This window comes from Micromys minutus (genome assembly GCF_963924665.1).
Source record: "Micromys minutus genome assembly, chromosome: 13".
NCBI classification, from domain to species: Eukaryota; Metazoa; Chordata; class Mammalia; order Rodentia; family Muridae; genus Micromys; species Micromys minutus.
This window is the reverse complement of record NC_137982.1, coordinates 2,298,364-2,321,867: the sequence shown is the minus strand read 5'-3', so window position 1 is coordinate 2,321,867 and position 23,504 is coordinate 2,298,364. Positions and strand designations below refer to the sequence as shown.

At 47.6% G+C, this 23,504-nt stretch overlaps 1 protein-coding gene across 2 annotated transcripts; it reads left to right on the top strand.

Annotated features, from left to right (window-relative positions):
- Positions 1 to 3,049: 3,049 nt before the first annotated feature.
- On the top strand, positions 3,050 to 22,807 carry UBAC1 (UBA domain containing 1). 2 transcript variants are annotated; one of them, XM_080927258.1, is made up of 10 exons: positions 3,051 to 3,394; positions 7,380 to 7,500; positions 8,425 to 8,498; positions 12,059 to 12,166; positions 13,429 to 13,531; positions 13,722 to 13,830; positions 14,720 to 14,951; positions 15,856 to 15,942; positions 16,808 to 16,946; positions 22,285 to 22,807. In XM_080927258.1, the coding sequence occupies exons 1-10, from the start codon at positions 3,257 to 3,259 to the stop codon at positions 22,398 to 22,400; spliced, it is 1,227 nt and encodes a 408-aa protein (XP_080783384.1). In that variant the 5' UTR covers positions 3,051 to 3,256; the 3' UTR covers positions 22,401 to 22,807. The 2 variants fall into 2 exon arrangements, with proteins under 2 accessions (XP_080783385.1, XP_080783384.1); XM_080927259.1 differs by lacking the exon at positions 16,808 to 16,946 and having other exon boundaries at positions 3,050 to 3,394.
- The last annotated feature ends 697 nt before the right edge of the window (positions 22,808 to 23,504 follow it).

Genomic DNA, 23,504 nt, shown 5'->3' with positions numbered 1-23,504 from the left:
GGGGCTCGTAAGAAGCTGGATCAGAGGACCTGGTACTGGCTTTGTCTCCTCTTTGTCCTATTGTAGTGTTGAATCAGAGATACACTTCTCACACTGAATCCCTTCAGCGCATCACAGGGGAGCATTGAAGCATGCCCTTCTGTGCCCTTCATGGTTGCCTGGAGAACAAGCGTTATCCTTCACAGCTCATCCTCTGGTGGTGCTGCTCCTCCGTGCTCCACATAGCCCATCCTGCAGGCTGGCACTGTTTCCAGACATTTCCAATTCTGAGCCCTGCAGAGTATCTGCTGATTCCAAGGAGGCAAGCCAAGCCTTGGGGTCCCAGGTCTCACCCACACCTGCATACCTGCACTCCTGCACACCTGTTCATGCATTTATGCGCACCCCATTCATACCAGTGGTGACTGGCATGCCTACAGACACAAATATACACCGACATACTCCCATATAAATGCATCCATATACATATGTACACAAATAATGTACATCCATATGCATGCTTGCATGGTATGCACACTCATTCCACACCACCAGCCAACTCACAAATACCTGCTCTGAGCTGGACAGTGGCTTATTCGCGCCTTCTAGTGGCCTGTTCCAGGTACTGCAGCATCCCTCTTTCTGTAAAGTGTGCAGTTTGCAGACTCTGTCCTGTTCAGGGCTAGCAGAAGCATTTGGATCAGAGTCGATGCTCTTTTTTGCAGGGAGACCCTTCCCAGCTTGTCTAGCATAGCTGTTGCCAACATAACATGTATGCTGACACATGCATTCGTGTTCACAAGGCATGTTTCCCAGGGTGCTTGCCAGGGCAGAGGGTGGGGAGGCCATGGGAAGAAGGGCCATGTTCCTGTCAGCCACCTCCTCCAGTGAACTCTTGGTGCTAGGGCAGAAACCAGTACCTGGTTGTGGCAGCCATCTTGACACAGATCTTCTGCCAGGGCTGGCTCTTTTCTGACCACAGGCCTCTCTGGTTCCTACATGGGCCCTGGATCTGCCACACTCAGACCAATGGTTTGGGGAACTGACTGGCTCTTGGAGCAGTTTTGTCCTTGAAAACCATACGGATAGGAAGGTGTCCCTAAGGATGTGGTTAGTGTTGCAAGCTACAGGTTTTTGGATCTTACTGATAATGCTTTGTGAGCTGGGGTTTGGAGGAGGGCGTCCAGTGTGAAGGCAGTACTGAGTTTGCCCGGGGGCCTGTGTAGTATGACCTTAGGACTTTAGCTTGGTCCTTTTGGCCAATGGAGGTTCTGAGAGAGCCTCCAGGAACCTTTAGTACATTTCTTTTCTCTCTGGAGTGGTTAAAGTTCTTTTAATTAAGAGTCTTCAGAGCCTTGTCTGGCCCATCATAGAAAACAGGATCGACCAGCCAAGGAGCTTCACTCAACCCTCTCCTGTTGCATCCCCAGCATAAACAGCAGGTACCCTGTAAACACGTGCCATTCTTGGGGAGGCAGGGAGGGGACAGCATGTTCTCTGAAGCAGAGACTGAGACTGCATGAGGTACAGAACAGCACCAGATGGGCAGAAGCTGAGTCTTCCGGTGAGCTCCATGCCTGGCCAAGCTGGGGAAGAGGGAGGACTGATGAGTTCTCCCCTGAACACACCAGCACCCACATAGCTGTGACTGCCGGCTTCTGTAGAAAGGCTGGCCTGGGAGGCTGGGCAGCCCGTCCTTCCTCAGAGTGCTCTGTGTGCTATCTCTGTGTCCACACTGAAGCCTGCAGTTTCTGGAGGAAGGGACCACATAATACATTGAGAAGACACTCTCCGCCTTTCCCTCCGCTCACTTCCCCGGTCCCGGAACCCTGAAGAGCCAGATTTAGTACATGGAAGAAACTTGTCCCATGTCCCTCTGGGCACTTCCAGGGGTAGGGTGCTGAATTTGGGATATGTGGAAATAGCCAGCAAATATTCTTACTATGCAAACCAGTATCCCCGGGGCCGCAGCCATGACAGTCTTCCAGAAGAAAGAGGACATAAGGCCTCTGAAAAATGGGTGGAGTTGCCTAGGCTTTGGACAAAGACCAAGGGGTTTGTTGGGGAGAGGCCTGGGGGACTTGAAGAGCAGCTGGAGGGGCCTCAGACCCACTCCTTACAACCCTTACTGCTTAGTTCTGTACCATCGGCCAAGACTCAGATCTATGGCAAGATCTCATAGATCTTGTCAAAGATAACTATAAACTTGACCACCTGTTCCTCCCACGTCCACACCACCATTCCTGGATCACTGATAATTGTTTATTTTTTGTTTGTTTTTTAATTAAAAAGATTTATTTTGTGAGTATTTGGCTTACATACATGTATTAAGATTACAGGCATGACTGGTTCTGAGCTACCATGTGAATTCTGAGAACCAAACCAGGATTCTAAGAAAGAGTAGAAAGTGATCCTAACCACAGAGCCATCTCTCTAGCCACTGTGTGTGTGTGTGTGTGTGTGTGTGTGTGTGTGTGAGTGCGCGTGCGCGCACACTCGAGTGTGTGCATGTTCACACATTTGTTTGTGTTTTATGCAGGCTTGTATTCCAGTGTGGTCCTGAAGTCATTACGTATTCAAGGATTACCTGTCTGATCCTTTGGTTGTGTCTAAGTGCTAGGATTATAAACTTGTGCCAGGCTCATGCTGTGCTGAGGATCAAACCCAGGGCTTTGTGCATGACAGACAAGCACTTACAACTGTGACAAATTTCTAGTGCCCTGACCCAGACGTTGTATATTTTTCCTCTGACAACTCTGAGATCTTGAGTGCTTGATTCTGGAGCCCTTTTCAATTCCAACGGGCCAGCAAACCAGATACCAAGGCTGAAAGAACGAGGCATGTAGGGAACTACAACTCCCGGTATGCATCTGAACAGCCTCACATTATTTTTGGTAAGGGGGCCATGAGCCCGCCTGGGAACGACAACTCCCAGCATGCATCAGCACATTTACCTATTTCCGGCGCGGCGAGGGGGGGCAACAGCGGAACGCCTACCAAAGAAACCACATTTCCCAGCATACCCACGGGCACTTATACGCACTTCCGGCGCGGCTGCGACAGCCCGCTCCCGGCGGCTACGGCGACGTGGGCAGTGGTAGCGAGGGTACAGCTCCTGCCCCTTCGGTGACAGGCGGCCGAGCTGACAGGAGCCGGGGCGGGGCGGCGGCGGCCAGCGAAGGAGCGCGCGGCGGCCCGGCCCCGCCCCTGGTCCTCCCGCCAGCCCCAGTGACCTTCACGGGTTCGGGCGACCGGTGCAGGCCCGGGCGGCGGCGCGATGTTTGTGCAGGAGGAGAAGATCTTCGCGGGCAAGGTGCTTCGGCTGCACATCTGCGCAGCCGACGGAGCCGAGTGGCTGGAGGAGGTGACCGAGGACACATCGGTGGAGAAGCTCAAGGAGAGTTGCCTCAAACATGTAAGGCCGAGCTCCTTACGACCCAGTTCCACCTCTGCCTCTGTTCTGGAAACCAGAAACCTAGACTTCTGTCCCAGACTCCGCCCCAGCCCCTAGACTCCCATCTGCCTCGACACTCCTCTCTCTACCTAGATGCCAGATTTTCGCTTTTTCCTGGACCCGGCCCCAGGTCCCGCCGTGTAGCCCGCTGCTCCCAGCCTTCGCTCCTCCGGGCCCGGGCAGCGCCTCCCGCTCCTTTTCTCTACACCTCGAATCACAAACCTAGCGGCTCAGAGAAGAGCGTCTAGCCCAACTGATGGAAAAGCTTTAATTTCTGCAATGTGCTAGGGAGGTGAAGGCGAGAGTGAGTGGAGGCTGGGAGAGGCAAAGGCAAGGGTTCAAGAAAACCTGTGCGTTTTCTTGTTTTGGTGTCTTGCCTGCCGTTGGGATGAGGTTTTATTTTTCTCCAGAAATTAAAAGTAACTAGATTCCATTATCAGAGGGTGGACTTCTTGCCCGAAGAGCCAGCTGCTAGGAGCCCCTGGCCAGGACTTGGCACTTAGCTGTAGTCACTTAAAATAGTGCCACTGTTGGACAAGTCCCTAGGTTTCTACCTTCTGCTGGGAAACAGTTGATTGAGTGGAAGGAGACAGCCATCTCCTTGCCAGCAGGTGACATTTGTTAAGTTTACTTACATTCAGTGAGCTTTGTACTATAGCCTTTTTGTTTTAGATAGTTAAGTCTTGGGATTAGTGCTTGAAACCTTCCTGGCTCTAACTGCTCTCAGTTAAAGGTGAGACAAATGCCTGTTAGACACTGGTGGCCCATGGAAACACTGTACCAGACATGATTAGTGCCAGAATTTATGTTAAAGATGGCCACTGCATTTTAGATCTTTGGAAAGTTAAGAGATCTACAGTGGTAGGTTCTGTTAAAGTTCAGCATTGTGTTTCCTCTAAAGGTAGTCTTCAAGTTACTATAGCAACTGCTTGCAGAGGGTAGTTGAGCATCTATGTACCTTCTTTGTGTAGTCAGTGTGTAATGTCAGGCAGGCTCCAGGAGATCTGTTTCAGGCCCCTCTTCTACAGTGCGTTAGATGTTGAGTAACCATGTGTCTTGGTGTCTGTGGTTCACCTCAGTGAGGTTCACATGCTCAAGGGCAAATATTTTTAGATTGCCCGAGGAGTCTCCAACTTTTAAGCTTGTGCTGAGCCTGTGGGTTTTCTTGATAGCAAGACCCAGAGGCTCAGCACAAGCTTAAAGGGATGCCTCCTTGGGCATCCAGACTGTTCCGAGTATCCATGCTGGTTGAATACTATGCTGTGTCATCCCCTAAATTGGGTTCCTCAGGGCTGATCTTGGAATACCTCAAAGCCCATGTGTGGATTAAAGGAATGAAATGTGTTGTTAGCCTCAAACCACATTATTGTGGGATGTTCCCTTCACCGCTGTGGTATCTTGTCTAACTCACTCATAGTGGATTTACATAATCAGCATGGTAATATTTTATGAAGGGAGTAGGGAGATGATTCACAGATGCTCACTAATAAGTTTTAGGACAACGAGGTCAGGCACAGGTTTTGATTTTTAATTGTTTGTAATGTTTAATACTCCAGCTGACGTTGGAGTTGTATCATTTTGACCATTTTTGTCATTGTTGTTTGAGTTTTATTCTGTTCCACACTCTGCAGGTCTGAGGGCTGCAGCAGCAGGAGAATCTCACAGCACTCGGCTGTTGTGAATGACAGGATCAGAGAGCAGAGGTGTCAGAACTGACCCACCTCCAGCTCCCATAAGCTCAGGAGTCACAGTGCATTGTTAGAATGGATTTTCTCGTTGTACCTGCTGTGTCCTTGCAAACCTGTCCTGCATAAGATATTGCTGTCTTGACATGACTTCCTTTCTCTTTATTCTCCTGTGCACACTGGTTATTGGGGTTGTTATTACAATTATTTTTCTCTTCTTTCCTCTCTTCCTGAGGGGTATGATACAGTTTTTTAAATTTTTTCTCCCACAACACTCAGGGGAGTTTGCAGCTGTATCAAGGAGAAGCTTGTTATTAAAATTCTTATGGAAATAGTTTTGGTTTTTTGTTTTATCCAAAGTGACTTCATGGCGATATTCCCCAGCTTCCACTGCCTATGTCTGGGAAAGGGACACAGAAAGCCCTGTTTTCTGAGGGGTGAGTGGCATGGTATGGAGGAGCTGTAGTGTGGAGGGACCTTTCTGTGCTGTAAAGCATCTGGATGAAGCACAGGACTTCTCCAAAGCCTAAACTGTCCCAAGTCCTGTGAAGATTCAGGCCCTGTCATCTTTCCATGATGCACAGTACCAGACATTTAGCAGAAGCTAATGACAGACACTTCTGGGGTGACGACCTATGTCATGTCTTGTTCCTGGTGTGCTGCTGACATGTTTCAGAATATAGTTACTATTTTTTAATTGTGTTTCAGACCGTATTCTGAACTTGACAAATCTGCTAGGATTAGCCAGGGATTTTAGAATTTTAAAGCATCCCACTTAGTATTTTTGGAAGCAGAGTGGGTGTTGTACTGTTTTGGTTGTTGTGACCAGGTACCATATAAAAACAAATGAAGGGATATTTATTTTGGTTCATGGTTTGGAAGGATATGGTTCTTTGATCAGCAAGCAGAACAGCAGTGCTGGTGCAGAGTTGGCTGACTTCTTTGTATTCAGTCTGGAAGTCCAGCCCATGGGATGGGGCTACCACGCTCAGGCTTGGTTTTCCTCCCCTCACTTAATTCTATGTGGAAAACTCTCACAGCAGCCTTATCAGTGCCATAGGTACTTCTTAATTCAAACAAATGGACATCATTAAAGAGCCATTCTCAGTTCAAGGAAAGTTGAGGTTCTCTGCTTCGTTACAGTGGTGAGTAAGTCAGTTGCTGTAGGGTAGGTTTATCTTATAAGTCCTTAGTCTTTACCTTGTCTCTGTGTGATGGTCCACTTTTCAGAAGTAGCTTCAATCTGAGACTGATGCGAGATTTTGGTGCTCTGAAATTCCAGGGTGTGGAGGGAAATGCATGCTTTAGTTTTTCCTTCTCTTCTGGTTAACAGCCATATACACAGAGGCTCTTTGTACACAGTATGGTACCCAAGATTTCTTCCAGAACATCAAGGAAGGCCTGAAGACCCTGTGTCCTGAACGAGCAAGGTGCAAAGACCTGCTGAGGACTTTGTGGTATTCAATAGGCAGGTGTCGCCTCCTTGCTCCTAGAAAGCAGTTGCCTTTCTATGCAGTTCTGCCTTCCCCGTGTCTGCTGAAGAAGGAAAGACAGATCTTCAGATCCTCAGGACATCATAGGCATATATTCATCTAAAAGTCATTTTCTAGATCTTTCCGAACTAAAGTGATTTGGGTTACAAGTGCTTATCAGGAGGCTCTTGTGTTCCCAAACTCTTAGCCATCCCAAGAGTCTACTGTAGGCTGCTTATAAGCTTGAAAGTGTGGAGGGATCAGTGCTCGCTGGAGTTTTACTTAGTGGTTTTTTTTTTTTAAAATCATGTATGGGGATTCTTTACTGTCATTTATGTTTTTATGTCCTGACTAGTATGAAAATGCAGTGATTCCATGGGGCGGGAGATGGCTCTGTTGGTAAAGTGCTGTAGAAGCATGAGGACCTGGGTGTGGATCCCCAGTGCCTGTATAAAGCCAGTGTCAGCAGCGGATCTGTAATCCCAGCATCAAGGTGGGGTAAGGACAAGAGGATCTTGAGCTTGCTAGCCAGCCAGCATAGTTGAGTTCAATGAGAGATACTGTGTCAAAAAATAAAGTGGGTAGTTGAGGAAGCCCCCCTTGCCCCCGAACATTAACCTCTGGCTGCCATATGCTTGTGGAAACACATATGCATACCCACATGAAAAACATATATCCATGGCAGAGAGACAAAAGAGACAAAGAAGAAACCTTAGTAATTTCATGTGTGGCTTGAGATGTCAGGTTTTGTGTTATTCCTATCATAACTAACTTCCAGTCTTCCCCCAGGGTGCTCATGGGAGTTTAGAAGACCCCAAGAATGTGACCCACCATAAGTTAATACATGCTGCTTCAGAGAGGGTGCTGAGTGACAGCAAAACGATCTTGGAAGAAAACATCCAGGACCAAGGTAAGGGGGCTGTGAGGCGTGGAGCCTGCATCCGGGTTACCCACGGGGCGCTTTTCTGAATTTAGACAAGAGCAGAAGAACCTTTTTTTTGTAAGCTAAAAGAAGTGCATGTTTTGGTGTACTTGTGAAAAATAGCAGAAGCCTAAACCGAACAACTGGCAGACATCTGAGAAGCCAAACTCAAGTGTTATGTTTAGTCCTGTTTTAAAGCAAAAGCAGATTCTGGAGCTTCTGTGGCTTTATTTTGTACTTATCACAGTGGCTGGCTGTTGGAGGGTCCGAGTGAGATACTTTTGTTCTATGCACCCACTTTTCTTTTATGCTTGGCTCTGGCATAGAACTTATTTTCTCTATGCCATTCAAATGAGGACTTATGATGAGCTATGACCAAACTCAAAACGGAGGGGGAGGCCACCGCATTCCCTGTCCTCACCATGCTGAACTCTAGGCTGGCTCCAGTTGCTCATGCTTTACATCACTACCTATGGCCTCACAGACTTACAACTGAGCTCTTGAAAATAGACCACTTCAAAGCTGAGAAGGGGATGCTGCCTTAGCTCAGGAGGGACCCAGGGATCCTGCTTTCTAACCTCAAGCATTAAACACCATTCTTGTGTGTCATGTGTGTATGTTGCACACAAAGATATGTGTACAATGTGTAAATATGCATGTGGAAGTCTGGGGTTGACATCTGTCTCTCTATTCATAGAGGCAGAGTCTCTTGCTGAGCCCAGAGCTTGTCTGTACAGCCATTCTGGCTAGCCAGCTTACTTTGGGGATCTGAACCCAGTCCTCACTCTCGCATAGCCAGTCTTAACCCACTGAGCCATCTCCTCATGCCCACCTGGTACCTTTATGTCATGTATGTGACTTTATGACATGGAGCAGTGACTGACTTCATAAATATAACTTATTATTTTCTAGACGTCTTGTTATTGATCAAAAAGCGTGCTCCTTCCCCACTCCCTAAGATGGCTGATGTCTCAGCAGAAGAAAAGGTAAGCTTCAACGTTTGGAACTAGGGCTCTTCACTGCTAGGTGTCTCTTAGGTGTCAGACTTCAAAAAGTCCTGAGTTAACTTCTGGGACGGTATAGTCCCTCCACAGCATGTGTGCCATAGGGGCTCTTCATCATGGCCGAACCTGTTCTGCTCTGAGTGTGTCTGTGATTGCTGGACAGCGACAGAAGAGCTGCCGAGAGCCATCCTCACACCCGCGGTGGCTTGCACCTTCTCTTTCTCCAGGGCCTTAGGAAAACTACCCCCTTGTCTCCTGTGCAGGGACTGCCCCAGGGCCCATCCTTCAGCTGAGTTCTCCAGTGCCGTGTGAGATGCATCCTGTCAGTAGCCTGTCTGCTCCAGCACTGGACCACATGCCCACGCTTAGTGGAGGGAAACTGTTTATAAAGATTATCTTGTGTATCTCTGTGAGTCTGTGTCTTAGCCTGCAGAAGAGGCTGTCTGATCCCCTGGATCTGGAGTTATAGATGGATGTGAGCCTCTTGACGTGGGTGCTAGGAGCTGAATGTAGGTCCTGTGGAAGAGTAGCAAGCACTCTTCAGTGCTGAGCTGTCTCTCCAGTCCCTGGATTTACTCTATTAAAGGGCAGTCACCTTTGTTTAACACCTTTTCCTATCTCAGGCTCTGGAGTTTCTTATACATACTTTGACATGCCAGGGAGAGAGTGTTAGTCTTAGGGAAGGATCATGCCAACTTTCCGGTGGACCTATGAGCTGATAGCAGATGAGTTATTTTGGGGTCTCTACTGGGGCCAAGGATATAGGAGAGTGCCAGGCCTTCACACCCTCTTTATCTTTGGCCACCTGGCCATGGTGATGGGTGGGTGTGGGTGTGGGTACAGTCAGCAGCACATGGGCAGGCTGCTCCATCATCTTCACCAGACAGATCCTGGGCCTCTCCCTGCTTTCCTAGCTGATAGCAGAGCTCAGATTACAGTTCTAACTGGATGTTTAGGCTTGAAGTCCCTGTAACTGTTAAGAACATAGTTCTGGGGGCTGATGAGATGGCTAAGTGGTTAAGAGTACTGGCTTCTCTTCCAAAGGTCCTGAGTTCAATTCCCAGTAACCACATGGTAATCTGGTAATCTGACCATCTATCTATAAGGGGATTTGATGCCCTCTTCTGGCAGGTGGGTGTAAATGAAGAACACTCATTAATAAATAAATAAGCAAATAAACAAATAAATAATAAAAAAGAACCTAGTAATGACCACAAACTGTAGTCTGCTGCTTGCTTAAGGTACTTAGGTACCTAGTTAGAAGCTTGCTAGAGATGCCTTGACACAGTACATAGCTGCAAAGTTAAAAATCATAGCATTACTTAAAATTCTAAGTAAAAATAGTGCAGTTATTAAGAGTCAAAGAGTACTACAAATCTAATAAAAGCTGACTCATTTCCTGAAGGTCACTCAACTATTGGTGTTGGGGAAGGTTCTGGCTGCCTGATGCATGCTACTGACATCCCAGCCCACCTCTAATTCCTTCAGCTGTTATCCTCAGTAATTCCTGCTCTCTAGCTACTCTGCATTCATTGCTCTTTCTGGAATTACAATGTTAGATGTGGCCTCTTAGTGATAAGGATACAGCTCCCCTCCTAGCCTCCTCCTTTGAGTGACAGTGAATGCTGGGTGAAGCCGGTTCTGCTTGCTTAACTGTTGTCATTGAAGAGCTCATTTCTGTGGGAAGTATAGCAGATTAGGATTTGTCTTGGGCCTGGGGATGTAGTTTAGCGCTTGGGCATTTGTCTTGTGTTTTTAAGGCCCTCAGGTGCTTCTGGCCTATGTGCATTGTTTGAGTTGCTGCCCACAGTGCAGCCAGCTTTCTGATTCTCTCTGTGTTGGATGTTGAGTTGCTGTTGCCTCCTTTGGTTGTCACAGACAGACCTGCTTTCTGAATATAGTACTAAGGCTTGTGCGGACAGAAGGCTCAGCTGAGGTTGTGGGAAGAATATGTTTCTGGGTACTTTCAGACAGTTGACAGGATTCTGTTACTGTGGTCAACTGAAGGCTACTTTTAGATCCTGGAGGCAGTTTGCATGGCTTCCCATCTTTGCCAAAGAAGCAGAGATTTTTTTTGTGGTTGAACAAGTGCAGGGATTACAGATGTGTGCCACCACACCTGTTTGCTCTGATTGTTCTTGACAGTTTCTTTCTTGCTTTCTTCCTCCGAAGCTGTTGTAGGCTGACCTGGTGGACCATTGTCTTAGTCAGGGTATTCTATTCCTGCACAAAATATGACCAAGAAGCAAGTTGGGGAGGAAAGGGTTAATCATCTTACACTTCCATATTGCTGTTCAACACCAAAGGAAGTCAGGACTGGAACCCAAGCAGGTCAGGAAGCAGGAGCTGATGCAGAGGCCATGGAGGGATGTTACTGGCTTGCTTCCCCTGGCTTGTTCAGCCTGCTTTCTTATAGAACCCAGGTCTACCAGCCCAGGGATGGCACCACCCACAATGGGCTGGGCCCTCCCCCCCACTTTGATCACTAGTTGAGAAAATGCCTTACAGCTGGATCTCATGGAGGCATTTCCTCAGCTGAGGCTCCTTTCTCTGTGATAACTCCAGCTTGTGTCAAGTTGACACAAAACCAGCCAGTACAGCCATCCTGTGGACTTTCTTAACTGTATCTAACCATTCCATGTAGCTTTTACTTGGCTGCTTTGGCTCTTGCTGGTGGCATCCTAGTGTGCACATACTGGGTAAGTGTGGCTTGGGGTTGCTGGTGCTGAGGTGCCCACTTTCCTTACTTGCTCCTTTCTTCCTCCTCCTCCTCACTACTTTTGTTTTTTCTCTTCTTGGTCTTGGAAGTGTTCCTTATGCCCCTAGCCTCTGAGAGCTCTGGAGACCTGTTAGTGCTTTATGCCTAGGTGGCTTTTGCCAGCTGCTGAGCTCACTGTGGCAGAGACCTTTCTGTACCCTTCCTGTCTCGTCTGTTCTGGTTGGCTTGCTGAGTCTGAGTCGCTGGGGTGAACAAGAAGCAAAGTAGTATCTGGGTACAGGAAGGTCCCCTTCCCTCTCTCCCTCCCTCCCTGAGTGCAGCCTCCCACTCTAGGGTCTCAGGCCAACCACATTGCTGTTGGCCAAGGCTGTGAGGTAGAGCTACCATTCTGGCTCTTGGATCCCAGGCCTGTTCCCTCTGGCTCCAGTATACCTCTGTCCTCTGGTAGGTTGGTATAGCCTTGCTCTTGGCTATGGCCCCAGCCATCCTCTGTGTGTGTCTTCTAACCATTCTGTAGCTCATTTACCTGTACACCGTTCTCTTCCTGTACCTTCTGAACTTGCTGAGTGCTGTGGCCACGGCTGGTTTTGTTTTCTCTTCTGTCCTTATCTGTGAGCTTCTGCCTCCTTCATCTTTCACTTTCATCCATGGAGGCTTAAGAAGCCTCCAGTGTTCACTGCAGCCACTGCTTCTTCTGGAGGCCTCTTCCCCGGCCCCTAAGGCTAGAAGGTTACTGTTCTTTCACTGGCCTGTTGTTCCATGTTCATTGTCATACTCTTCGTGGTCTTGGACACTTTTCTGACTTGAGTCATTTTCTCTGCAGAAGAAACAAGAGCAAAAAGCTCCAGATAAAGATGCTATTCTTCGAGCAACGGCCAACCTGCCTGCCTGCAGCACAGACCGGACTGCTGTCCAGACCACCATGAGAGACGTGAGTACCTGCCTAGTGTGGGGCTTGGGGAAGAAGCTCTTTAAAAGTGCTTGGTGTGTGCTTGTGGTTCTGGCATTTAGAAGACTGAGACAGGGGGATGGCTTGAGCTCAGGTTTGAGGTTAGCTTGGATGTTAGAGTTAGGACCACCCCTCACCCCCTGAAAAAGGATCCAAAACAGAATATTCAGGAACTCTTTTCTACTTTTGGACTGTTCCATAAATTACAATTTTTTCAAACTACAAAGTTGATAAGATACCTGTAGCACTGGATAGACAGACAGACAGCTGTATAGAAATGCAGTATCTTTGCTCTGAGTACAGCAAAGCTTTCAGGGAATAGTCTGAGCCCCCCCAGTTGCTTTGGACAAGGAAACTGAGCTAAAGTCAAAGCCTATAGCATGTGCATATGGGCCAGCCATGATAAGTGTGCTTGTGTGTGCAGGAGTTGGAGAAAATGGCCACCGCTTAAGTTCATTAGGTCTTTATCCATCTGGATACTGCTGGGAGCCAGACCTCTCTGGGGTCTCTTTTTGAAGAGGTCCTTTTGATAAGAGCTTTGTAATTCTTTAGTGACTGACTGGGGATGTGTCTGCCTGGCTTTGTGGGTCCCCTGACCCAGCCTCTCGGGAGGCTTTAGGCTTGTGATGTCCTGTCCTGTGCCAGCATCAGTCTAGTGCTTGAGGGGTCTCTGTTAGGTTTGTTTTTCAAAGATGTAAAGAGTGCACTGTAGCTGTCCTCAGACACACCAGCAGAGGGCATCAGATCCCATTACAGTTGTGAGCCATTATGTGGTTGCTGGGATTTGAACTCAGGACCTCTGGAAGAGCAGTCAGTGCTCTTAACCACTGAGCCATCTCTCCAGCCCCCCCCCCACCCCCGTTTGTTAGTTTTTGAGACAAGAGTCTTACTATGTAGATCAGGCTGGCCTTGAACTCACAGAGATCTGCCTGTCCCTGCCTTTCAGCTCTGAGATTAAGGGTAAGGGCCAACATGCCCTTGTAGATTTGGAGGGCTATGTCCAGGATAGAGTAGGGTTGGGTTGCAGATTAAAGCAAACTTGTTGGATAATCTTTTTTTGTTGTTGTTGTTTTTTTGTTTTTTGTTTTTTTTTGTTTGTTTGTTTGTTTTGAGACAGGGTTTTACTGTATAGTTTAGGTTGGCCTCAAACTCCCAGCAATCTTCTTTTCTCAGCCTCGAAAGAGCAGGGATTACGGTTGTGCATCTCTGTCCCGGGCATGACCTCTCTCTCCATTCTATTGCAGTTCCAGACAGAACTCCGCAAGATCCTCGTGTCTCTCATTGAGGTGGCACAGAAGCTGTTAGCACTGAATCCTGATGCAGTTGAATTATTTAAGAAGGCAAATGGTATGAGTGGGCCCTAGGCTGCACCTAAAAGTGTCCTCAGCCCTCACACTGAAAGCAAGTTCTGCGTTCGGCTAATGGGGGGAGAGGGTTTGGTGTCAGTAATCGCTAGGTGAGGTGAGCCTCTGCAGATGAGGCTGTGGGCCTTCAAAGGGCTTAGGAATCCCCTCATGGTGTTTGTGTTTCTCTTCAGCTATGCTGGATGAAGACGAGGATGAGCGAGTGGATGAGACCGCCTTGCGGCAGCTCACAGAAATGGGCTTTCCTGAGAGCAGAGCCTCAAAGGCCCTTCGGCTGAACCAGTATGCTTCCTTTCTTCTTGGCCTGGGCTTTCTTGCGATTCCCCTTCCAATCTCTGGAGTCATTCTTTCTTTTTTAAAGATTTATTTAATTTTTTTTTTTATTTATCTGTGTATATGTACACATGTGTGTGTGCCTGTAGAAGCCAGAAGAGGAAGCTGGATCTTCCGGAGCTTGAGTTACAGACTGTTGTGAATGCCTGGCATGGGGATAGGAACCAAACTCAGGAGCTCTTCACCTTAGTCTCTGAGCCAGCTCAGACTCAACCGCGTCATTTCTAACTGTGCGTTTTAGTAGAGGCACCTTCTTGTTGTGGTCTAAAAGTGCTTTCATTTATGATCATTGGAGATGTGTAGGTATATGTGTGTGCATGTGTGTATTGAGGGTCTCTGTTACCTGTGCTGGTCTTGAACTCCTGGATTTATGCTCCTTGCCTTAGCCTCCTGAGTAGCTGGGACTGAAAGTGTGAACCACAATACCTTGCTGTTATGAGGGTTAAAAATCAGTCTGTAAATCTGCACTCAAGTTAGGAGAGCTCTGAGCCAGACCTACCTCTGGCCAGTCAGGGGTTCTTAACAGTCAGTCTCCTTGTACTTCTGGTATAATACGCACTCAGATCTCATATGAAAATGAAAGACCAGAGCCGGTCAACAGCAGGGTTCTTTGTGCTGTGCGCCTGGGACCTGGACTCCGTTGTCTTTTGTGTTATGTGTTTATGTTTTGTTGGGTATTGGGGGTTTGAGGGGAGAGGTTTCCGTCCCAAGAGATCATCTACCACCGTTGCTGCTGCTGGTCTTGCTATCTCGTTGAAACATATTGGAGTACATAGGATAGGAAAGTTGCCAGGAACTGTCCTGGAGGAGTTAAAAAAGATCTCTTGTCCTCTTCTAGCATGTCAGTGCCTCAGGCCATGGAGTGGTTAATTGAACACTCGGAAGATCCAGCTATTGACACACCTCTCCCAGGCCATGCCGCTCAGGCAGGGGCAAGTGCTGCAGCTGCCACCTCCGCCTCCTCTGAAGCTGCCGTGGGAGCTGGTGTGGAAGATGAGGAGTCCCGGGATGAGCTCACAGAGATCTTCAAGAAGATACGCAGGAAAAAGGAATTCAGAGCTGATGCTCGGGTATGTGACAGGGGCCTCATTATGAGGTTGACTTTGTGGTTGTGTTGTGCAAGGACACCAGGGGGCCTAGAGTCTGTGGGACTTGTTCCTCATCTATATAATCCATGCTTGGGCTAGGTGGCTTCGTCCTGCTCAGTGACATCTCTTGAAAAGCTGACTGTGCAAGCTTCTGTCCTCTGCAAGTGCTGCTGCACCTGTTGCTGTGGCCTTTGAGTGGATAGTGTTCAGAGAGTTAGATGGACATCTTGTGTGCCGGCGAGGGAGGGGGGGAGTGCATCACGTGGGCTCCTGGGTAAAGACCCAGGATCTGGGATACCCATCCTCCTTCCATCAGCTGCCACAGGTGCACACTTATGGTCACACTTGCCATCACCCCACTGATACTGTCTCCCCTTTGTGTTCTTTTCTTTGCTGGAGTTTTTATTCTTCCTGTGGCCTTTCACTTTCAGGTTGCAGATCACCTCACTCAGTCTGCGTGCTACTGCTCCCTAGATTTTGACTTATTGAATAAATGGTTTTCTTAGAGTGTCATCTGTGGCTTGTATTTTTTTTTTTTTTTTTTTAATAGGAAGCCCATTGGCCAGGTTGGAGGTTTCTGCAGATAAATGGGGCTTTACTTCTGCAGTACTGAGGAGAACTGCCACCTAGGGCCTGTGTTTCGTCAGCGACCCTGGTATAGCACATGCTCTGCCGAGGCTCCGACTTCTCTCCTTGGCTGTAGAGATGAAACATTTCCTTGCTTTGCCTTGGTTTTAAGGGAGGGTGCTCTTTCCGACCCCATGTGTGCCAGATGCTATCTTCTGTCTGTGACGATGACTTAAGGAAGCCTGTGCTGCCTGTGGTACTGCTCCTTGGTGGCAGTGTCCTCTGCTGAGGTGCTGACCAGCTTGTTCTTCCCTCTTAGGCTGTCATTTCGCTGATGGAGATGGGCTTTGACGAGAAGGAAGTGATTGATGCCCTCCGAGTGAACAACAACCAGCAGAATGCTGCTGTGAGTTCCACTTTGAGCCTCTCATGTCCCCTGTACCTCATGTGGCATGCATTGGGAATGTCCCTTGTGTTAAGACTTCCACACATAGTTGGTGATGGCACTTTTTAATGTGAAATATTAGGGCAGATGGTTCAAATAGAAGCTGAGAATACCCTGGACCCACAGTGTTCTTCGTGTGCACATTCTGAGGCTTATTATTAAAATGGAATCTCATAAGATGGGTGTGGGTGCACACCTTTAATTCCAGCACTTGGGAGGAGAGCCAGGCAGATTCCTGAGTTTGAAGTTAGCTTGCTCTACAGAGCGAGTTCCAGGACAGCCAGGGCTACACAGAGAAACCTTGTCTCAAAAAAAAAAAAAGAAAGAAAGAAAGAAAGAAACAAACAAAAACACCTAAATAAACAAATGAAAAAGGATCAAGTATCACACCATTAACACAGCACTACTGACAGGCAGGTTCTCTGTCCATCTGTCCAGGGAGGCCTTGTGCCTAGGCCTGTGACCTCCTCACTTGTGTGTGGAGTAGAGGCTCTGACAGTTCTCCAGGCTCTCCAGGGTCATTGCTGTGGAGAGGTACTGTCACACTGGGATTCCCTTGAACAAAGCAGGGTGTTTGGGTGTTTGGGACTGTAGTGACAGGGCCATGGCTGTGGTCAAATTGAACTGCAGTGCCAGGTCTTCTAAGAGATCCAGACTGACACTTCCTTCTGTCTCTCCTGGCTGAATGTGGACCAGGTTTGCACGTTAGGGCCCCTTCCAGGCATTGTAGCCGTGGGGGCTTGTGGAGAGCCACAGAAAGGGACAGGTGAGCCTCACATACTTTGAGAAGGAACTAACAGCTCATCTGGTGTTCTTGGGTTTTTAGTGTGAATGGCTGCTGGGGGACCGGAAGCCATCTCCTGAGGAGTTGGACCAGGGCATCGATCCCAATAGCCCTCTCTTTCAGGCCATCCTGGACAACCCAGTGGTGCAGCTGGGTTTGACAAACCCTAAGACATTGCTAGGTATGTGTGTTTACTTAGGCTAGCTTGGGTGAGGAACACATGGCGGGTGGATTCCCTGCCACAAGACAGGTACTAGTGAAATGGTTTGTGCACTCCTACTGTGCGGTGCAGGTTGGCTTATGCAAGGCATTGTAGCTATGCTTCTGAAGGCCTGGGAGTCAGGCTCTGCCTTGATGGGATGAGCTCCTGCAAAGGGGGACGTGGAAGAGCAGAGCAGTGGTCTGTATGGGAGCAGGAGATGAGGAGACAGTATGGTTTGAATTTTGCTTATTATTTATAAGGACTTTCTTTGATAATTACTGTTTACTTGTGATGTATATTAAAAATCCACAAGATGAGTGGGTATTTGCTGGCAAGTCTTGAGTTTGACTCCTGGAAACCATATGGTGAGAGGTGAGAGCTGACTTCTGCTTGCACACTGTGGCATGTGCATACCCCATGTAAATAATACATAAATGCTAAAACAGAACCTAAGTCTGCCACTTTAAAAATAGGAGGATGGTGTAGTGGGGCACACCTTTAATCCCAGCATTCAGGAGACAGGACAGCCAGGGCTACACAGAGAAATCCTGTCTCAAAAAAAGAAAAGAAACGAAAAAAACTAAACCAAAATAAAAAAGTAATAGAACTAAGCAATCCGGAACATGACATTGGTTCGAAAACTGTCGTGGTGGCCAACGCCTATATCTCGGCACTTGGAAGGCAGGGGCTAGAGAATGAGAGGTCTAGGCCAGCCTGGTGGCCTTCTCCCCACACAGCAGTCACCGTTGGTGTCCACAGTACTGGCTCCAGGAGTGTGTCAGGCCTCTCACAATGGAACCTGGAGACTGATGTGACCCACGCCTGCAGCCTCAAAGAACGGCAGAGTTCCAGGTCAGCCTGAGCTAAGAGTGAGACCTCGTCTCAAAGAATCCGCAGAAAAGCATAGTATTGCTCATGCTCTGTAGATCCCTTCTGGCTTCTACTATGACGTAAATGCCAGGAGTGTGGATGAAAGTCCTGACGTGTTTATGTGTATGCACTCCTTTCCTTGAAGTTTTTGTTTGTTTTTTTTTTTTTTTTTTTTGAGCCAGCTGTGTAGCCTCCTGAATGAAAATGTGCCTCACTCAGTGTTTTAGTGCTGTGAGTACAGAGGTCTGCTCCATCTAGTCCCAGCTCCCTCTGAACCCTCACATGCCCTTCCTGTATATCATCATCTCTTGCATAGAGTATGGCCCTGACCCTGGGGACCTGGCTTTCCTGTAGGGTTTGGCCATTCTTATACATATTTTCTGTCACTTGTCCCTGCCTTATAATGTGGCAATCACTTTTTAGGCCATTTCTGTGAGGTGTTGTAAACTATTCCCTGGATCAGGAGTGACTGTATCCCGTTGTGCAGTGGTGTGTGGGTCATTTCCTTGCATGAAGAAACTCTTTCCTGTCCCTCAGTGCAAATGGGCTCCTGAGTTCGGGCTTCCAGGGCCGGGTGAACACAAAGAAGGAATTGCTGCTAATGTGTCCTTGTCCTCGCTGGTCTAGACGGAGCTCAGCCATGGGTACAGCACAGGGCTTTCACCTGTTTTCATGTCTCTCTCCCTTCTGCATTCTTCCTTTCATTTACTGAGGAAGTCCTTCACACAGTCTGAACATTGGCCCTTTCTAGCTTACTGGCTTTTGGGAGCAAAAGTCTTCTGTTTCCTTCAACTTTTTTTTTTTTTTATGGTCAGAAAGACATTTCTCTTAGGTTGTTAGAGAGTTTTGAAGTTTCTTTAAATCCATCTTTTAACTGAAACTATGCGTTTGTGTGTGTGTGTGTGTGTGTGTGTGTGTGCGCGCGCGCATGCCGAGAGTGGGTGCAGATGTATGTTGTAGCATGTATGGTGTAAGGAACACAGTTTGTCCCTTATGTATTTGAAGCTGTGTTTGGTATTTTCATTCTCAGTCTTTCACACTGAGAGCATCCCTCTCCTAACCCTTTTCAGGCTATTTGTAGATCTTTTTGTTGTTTTTGTTTTTTTCAAGACAGGGTTTCTCTGTAGTTCTCTGGCTGTCCTGGAACTCACTCTGTAGACCAGGCTGGCTTCAAACTCAGAGAGTCTGCCTCTGCTTCTAAGTGCTGGGATTAAAGCTGTGTTCCACCACCACCTGGCTAATAGTTTTTAAGAAATGTCTTATTACACTTCTACATTGCTGTTCATCAGCAAAGGAAGTCAGGACTGGAACTCAAGCAGGTCATGAAGCAGGAACTGATGCAGAGGCCATGGAGGGATGTTATTTACTGGCTTGCTTCCCCTGGCTTGCTTGGCCTGCTTTCTTATGGAAAAACGGGGTCTATCAGCCCAGGGATGGCTCCACCCACAGTGGTCTAGGCCCTCCTCCTTGATCACTAGTTGAGAAAATGCCTTTCAGCTGGATCTCCTGGAGGCATTTCCTCAAGGGAGGCTCCTTTCTCTGTGATAACTCCAGCTTGTGTCAAGATGACACACAGAACCACTTAGTACAAAAAATAAATAGGTGTTGTCTTGGGATCTGAACAGAGGACTTTTTTTTTCTTTGTGCTGGGGTTTCAGCTTCCGGCATGCTAAGTACACACTCTATGACTGAGCTTTCTTTTATATGTCAGTGTGGACTTTGCTGTGTATTGGATGGTGTGTTTTAAGGTGCAATTGGCCGGATAAGAGAAACTCTCATTTTAGGTACTAGGTGTTTAGTCTTATCTTCTTTAAACTACCGGGTTTATATTTAGCTAGTGTGAGTTCTTTCTCTTTTCGTGTAAGTACTCTTAGTGTGACCTGGTGGGGTCTGGGCCCAGAAAGCAGGACGGAGGTATGTAGCAGCAGGCCTGCTCACAGGGCAGGGCGTCAGCACTCGGCATAACAGGACTGAGTTGGCAGTGGGCATTTGGCTCTCTGCCGTGTCTGCACTGCAGGGCTGATGCCATCCCTGTGTTCAGCTTCTGCCAAGGTCCATACCAGCCAGGGTGGCCATTTGTGCCTCTCCTACAGGGATGTGTATCTCTTTCAAACTCTAGTTAAATTTTTGAGATGTTTACTAATAAAATAAAAACAATTACCTTGGGCTGGGGAGATGGCTCAGGGAGTAAAGATACTTGCCACCAAGTTTGACTACTTGGGGTTGATCCCTGGAACTCAGGGAGAACCAGCTTCTACAGATTGTCCTCTGACCTTCCTGCACAATGAAATATGCTCTTCCAATATATAAAGAAATAAACTTTAAAAATTAAGAAAGCCCCAATCCCGTGACCTTTATGTTTTGTCAGAAATATATTTATTTTAGCGAACGTGTAAGTAGAAGTCACCTTGAACCCCTTTCATGCGTGGATGTCATTCTCGTGCTTTTATTTTTCAGAGGCTTGCTATATATAGCCCCCGCTGGCCTCGCATCTCTGCAGTGCTCCCACCTTAGCCTTCCCTGTGCTAGGTGTGTGCCACTGCCTGGCTTCTGGGCACGTGGGTGACTCTGACACATCACACTCTGTGCTCTCACCATCTGAGACAGTGTTTGGTGAAGAAGTACCAGTTGGTTCTATGGATGAACTGTGTTCTTCTGACAACATGGAACCCTGTTTTGGGTCACTTAAATTGCTTTCTATCTGGCTATAGAAGGGCATGTAGTGAAGGCAAGTTTTTCTTGTGCCCTGTACTGTGGGTGCAGCTTGCGTAAGCAACATCAGATGGGCAGGTCAGAGGCTGGGCACTGAGCTCTTGCTTATGTCCTGACTGTCTGTTCTCCCATTCTCCTACAATTGCCACCAACCTTGAAACCTTCCTCCACTGCCAAGACCTGATGACTTAACCATCTGAGCACTGCGTGTCAGCGCTGTGGAATGCTTTCTGTTGGGCTCTGTGTCTCTACTTTTCCATGTTGCCCGGTATTAGGCATCTGTTTTTTTGGTTGTGACCCTCATTTTAGAGCTTGTGCAGGTAAAGAACACGTGCCCGTTGAGGCTACCGTGTAGCTGTTCTTGGCTACTTTGTGGATTCTTCTTTCTGCCACTCTTTCCACCCCCTTTCCAGGCTTTCAGCCCCCTGACCCTAGTTGGGGGAGAAAAAAAGAATAGAGGAAAAAGGGTGTGTGACAGTATTGTTAGACTACTTTCTGCTGACTAGGGCTGTTGAGTTTCTTGGGGCAAGTTTGATCTTTGTCCTCAGGTTACCTAATTTATTATTTCATCTTTGTGCATGATTACTAATAAATTACTTAATAAACACCAACCAACCTACCAACCAACAACACACCCCACCTCTTGGGGCTCTAGCATTTATATACCTCTGAGAAAGTCTCCAGAATTCCAAACATCACACAACCACAGAAACTACCTGCTGCTGGCAAAGTCACAGTCAGCTACTGTGGGCAATCTGAAGCAGCACCATATCCCACACCTGGGATTAAAACAAAGACATATTCCCATAATATTTTCTTGTGTTTCTTAAAGAAACCGAAACTAATTGTTACTGTATTACCTGGTACAGATGTTCCTGATGTCCCTTAATTTTCTAGGGTCACTGTGTAGTATACATGCGTATGTGAGCATGTGTCTGTACCTCAGATGCCTTCCATGTCACTGTGTAGTATGCATGCACATGTATTCATATGTGTGCAGATGAGCATGTGTCTGTGCTGTGTCATTCTTCAGCTGCATACCACATTTCTTTATTTGTGTGGGGGCAAACATCATTGGCATGTAGATATCAAAGGACCATTTGCAAGAGTTGTCTTTTCCCTTCTACCTCGTGCATCCCTGGGGTTGAACTCAGGTCATCAGACTTGGTGGCAAACTCCTTTACCTGTTAAGCCATTTTGCCAACCCCCACATTAATTTTTTGAGACAAGGTCCTTTGTTAATTTGGAAATTGCTGAGTAGGCTAGGCTGGCTAGCAGTAAGCCCCAGGCTCCTTTGCCTCCACCTCCCAGTGCTGGGATCACATGTGTGTGCTGTCATGTCTGCTCTTTATGAGTACTGGTCTTCAGTCTTGTATGACAAGTGCTTTTATTCATTGAGCCATCTCCCCAGCCCTAATTTTGTGAAACTCCAGAAAATCAAAGTTTGCTAGGTGGTGGTGGCAGTGAGGCATACCTTTAGTCCCAGCACTGTGGGAGGGCAGAGCAGGAGGGTCTCCGCGCTTGAGGCCGCCCTGGTCTACAGATGGAGTTCCAGGACAGCCGATGGCCCCTGGAGTCTGTTTGGTCAGTAGCTCAGGCACTGTGTTTGGCTTGTAAGGGTGAGTGTTGGGGTCAGCAGTGAGCTCTTTGTGTCCCTGCTCCCTTTCACTACAGCCTTTGAAAAAGGCTCAGTCTGCTTCTTGGTATTACCACTTAGCTCTTTGTCCTCCCACAGCATTTGAAGACATGCTGGAGAACCCACTTAACAGCACCCAGTGGATGAATGACCCAGAGACGGGCCCGGTCATGCTGCAGATCTCTAGAATCTTCCAGACACTGAATCGCACGTAGGTGGTGCCTACTGTGCTCCTTGGCTGTGCAGTCTCAGCAGTCTGTGAGGCAGTGGGCACAGGGCCCAGTTGGGATCTTGTCTGGACCACAGCTTCGGTGACTCTCCTTTTCTGACCTGCTTAACAACTTCTGCCACATGGCTTGAAAGTTGAAGTCCTAGCTTCTGACAGGTGTTTACAGAAAGTGGCTATTGCACTGAGAAGGTGAATGGTTGCTGCCCCATCCCCTCCAGACACTCTGCTGGGCTCCTGAAGTGCTACTTGAATTGACCCTTAGGTGTTTGCTTGTGGAGCCCAATGTATTTTAAAGAAGGCATGTTCTGATCCAAAGTGTTATGTCAAGTGTGCTAATTTAACCAGACTGACTCACAGATGGCTTCTTTAATAAATAAACCCTTTTCCTATTTTTACTTGTGTTACTTCATGGCAGCAAGGATGTCACATGTATTCCCTAGGCTGTGCACGTGTCACCTCACCCAGAGCAGGTACCATTGCCACTCCTCTCTACACAGTATTTCTGTTGTGTAGCTCTGGATGTCCTAGAACTCATTTTGTACACGGGCTGGCCTTGAACTCAGAAATCTGCCTCCCGAGTGCTGGGATTAAAGGCGTGTGCTACCACCAAGCTTTCTTTTATATTTATATTCATATTATTCATATGAGTACCTTGTAATATCTTCAGACTCACCAGAAGAGGGCATCAGATGGTTGTGAGCCACCATGTGGTTGCTGGGATTTGAACTCAGCACCTCTGGAAGAGCAGCCAGTACTGTTAACCGCTGAGCCATCTCTCCAGCCCCCACCACCCAGATTTCATGACTTCTTTTACTTGGAAACCTGATTCTTCTGGGCCCAGCTCAAGTTGGGTTTAGGGCCGTTACATTTGGAGTAATTTGGAGTAGTAGGTCCTTCCCCCAGGCACAGTGGGTGGAGCTGAGAAGTCTCCTTATGCCAGCCTTTTCTCTTTGTTCTTAAATAGTATATTTTTATTTTTTTAAATTCATGTGTGTGTGTGTGTGTGTGTGTGTACGTGTACATTCACGGGTACATGTACTCACATGCACCTTGTGCCAGAACACAAATGTGGAGATTACACCTAACTTAC

Bases quoted from the DNA above. Each gene is read 5' to 3' on its own strand.
- UBAC1 (XM_080927258.1), top strand. From the start codon at position 3,257: ATGTTTGTGCAGGAGGAGAAGATCTTCGCGGGCAAGGTGCTTCGGCTG. The intron at 13,532-13,721 runs GTATGAGTGGGC...GTTTCTCTTCAG, and splicing joins ATTATTTAAGAAGGCAAATG to CTATGCTGGATGAAGACGAG. The intron at 16,947-22,284 runs GTATGTGTGTTT...GTCCTCCCACAG, and splicing joins AAACCCTAAGACATTGCTAG to CATTTGAAGACATGCTGGAG.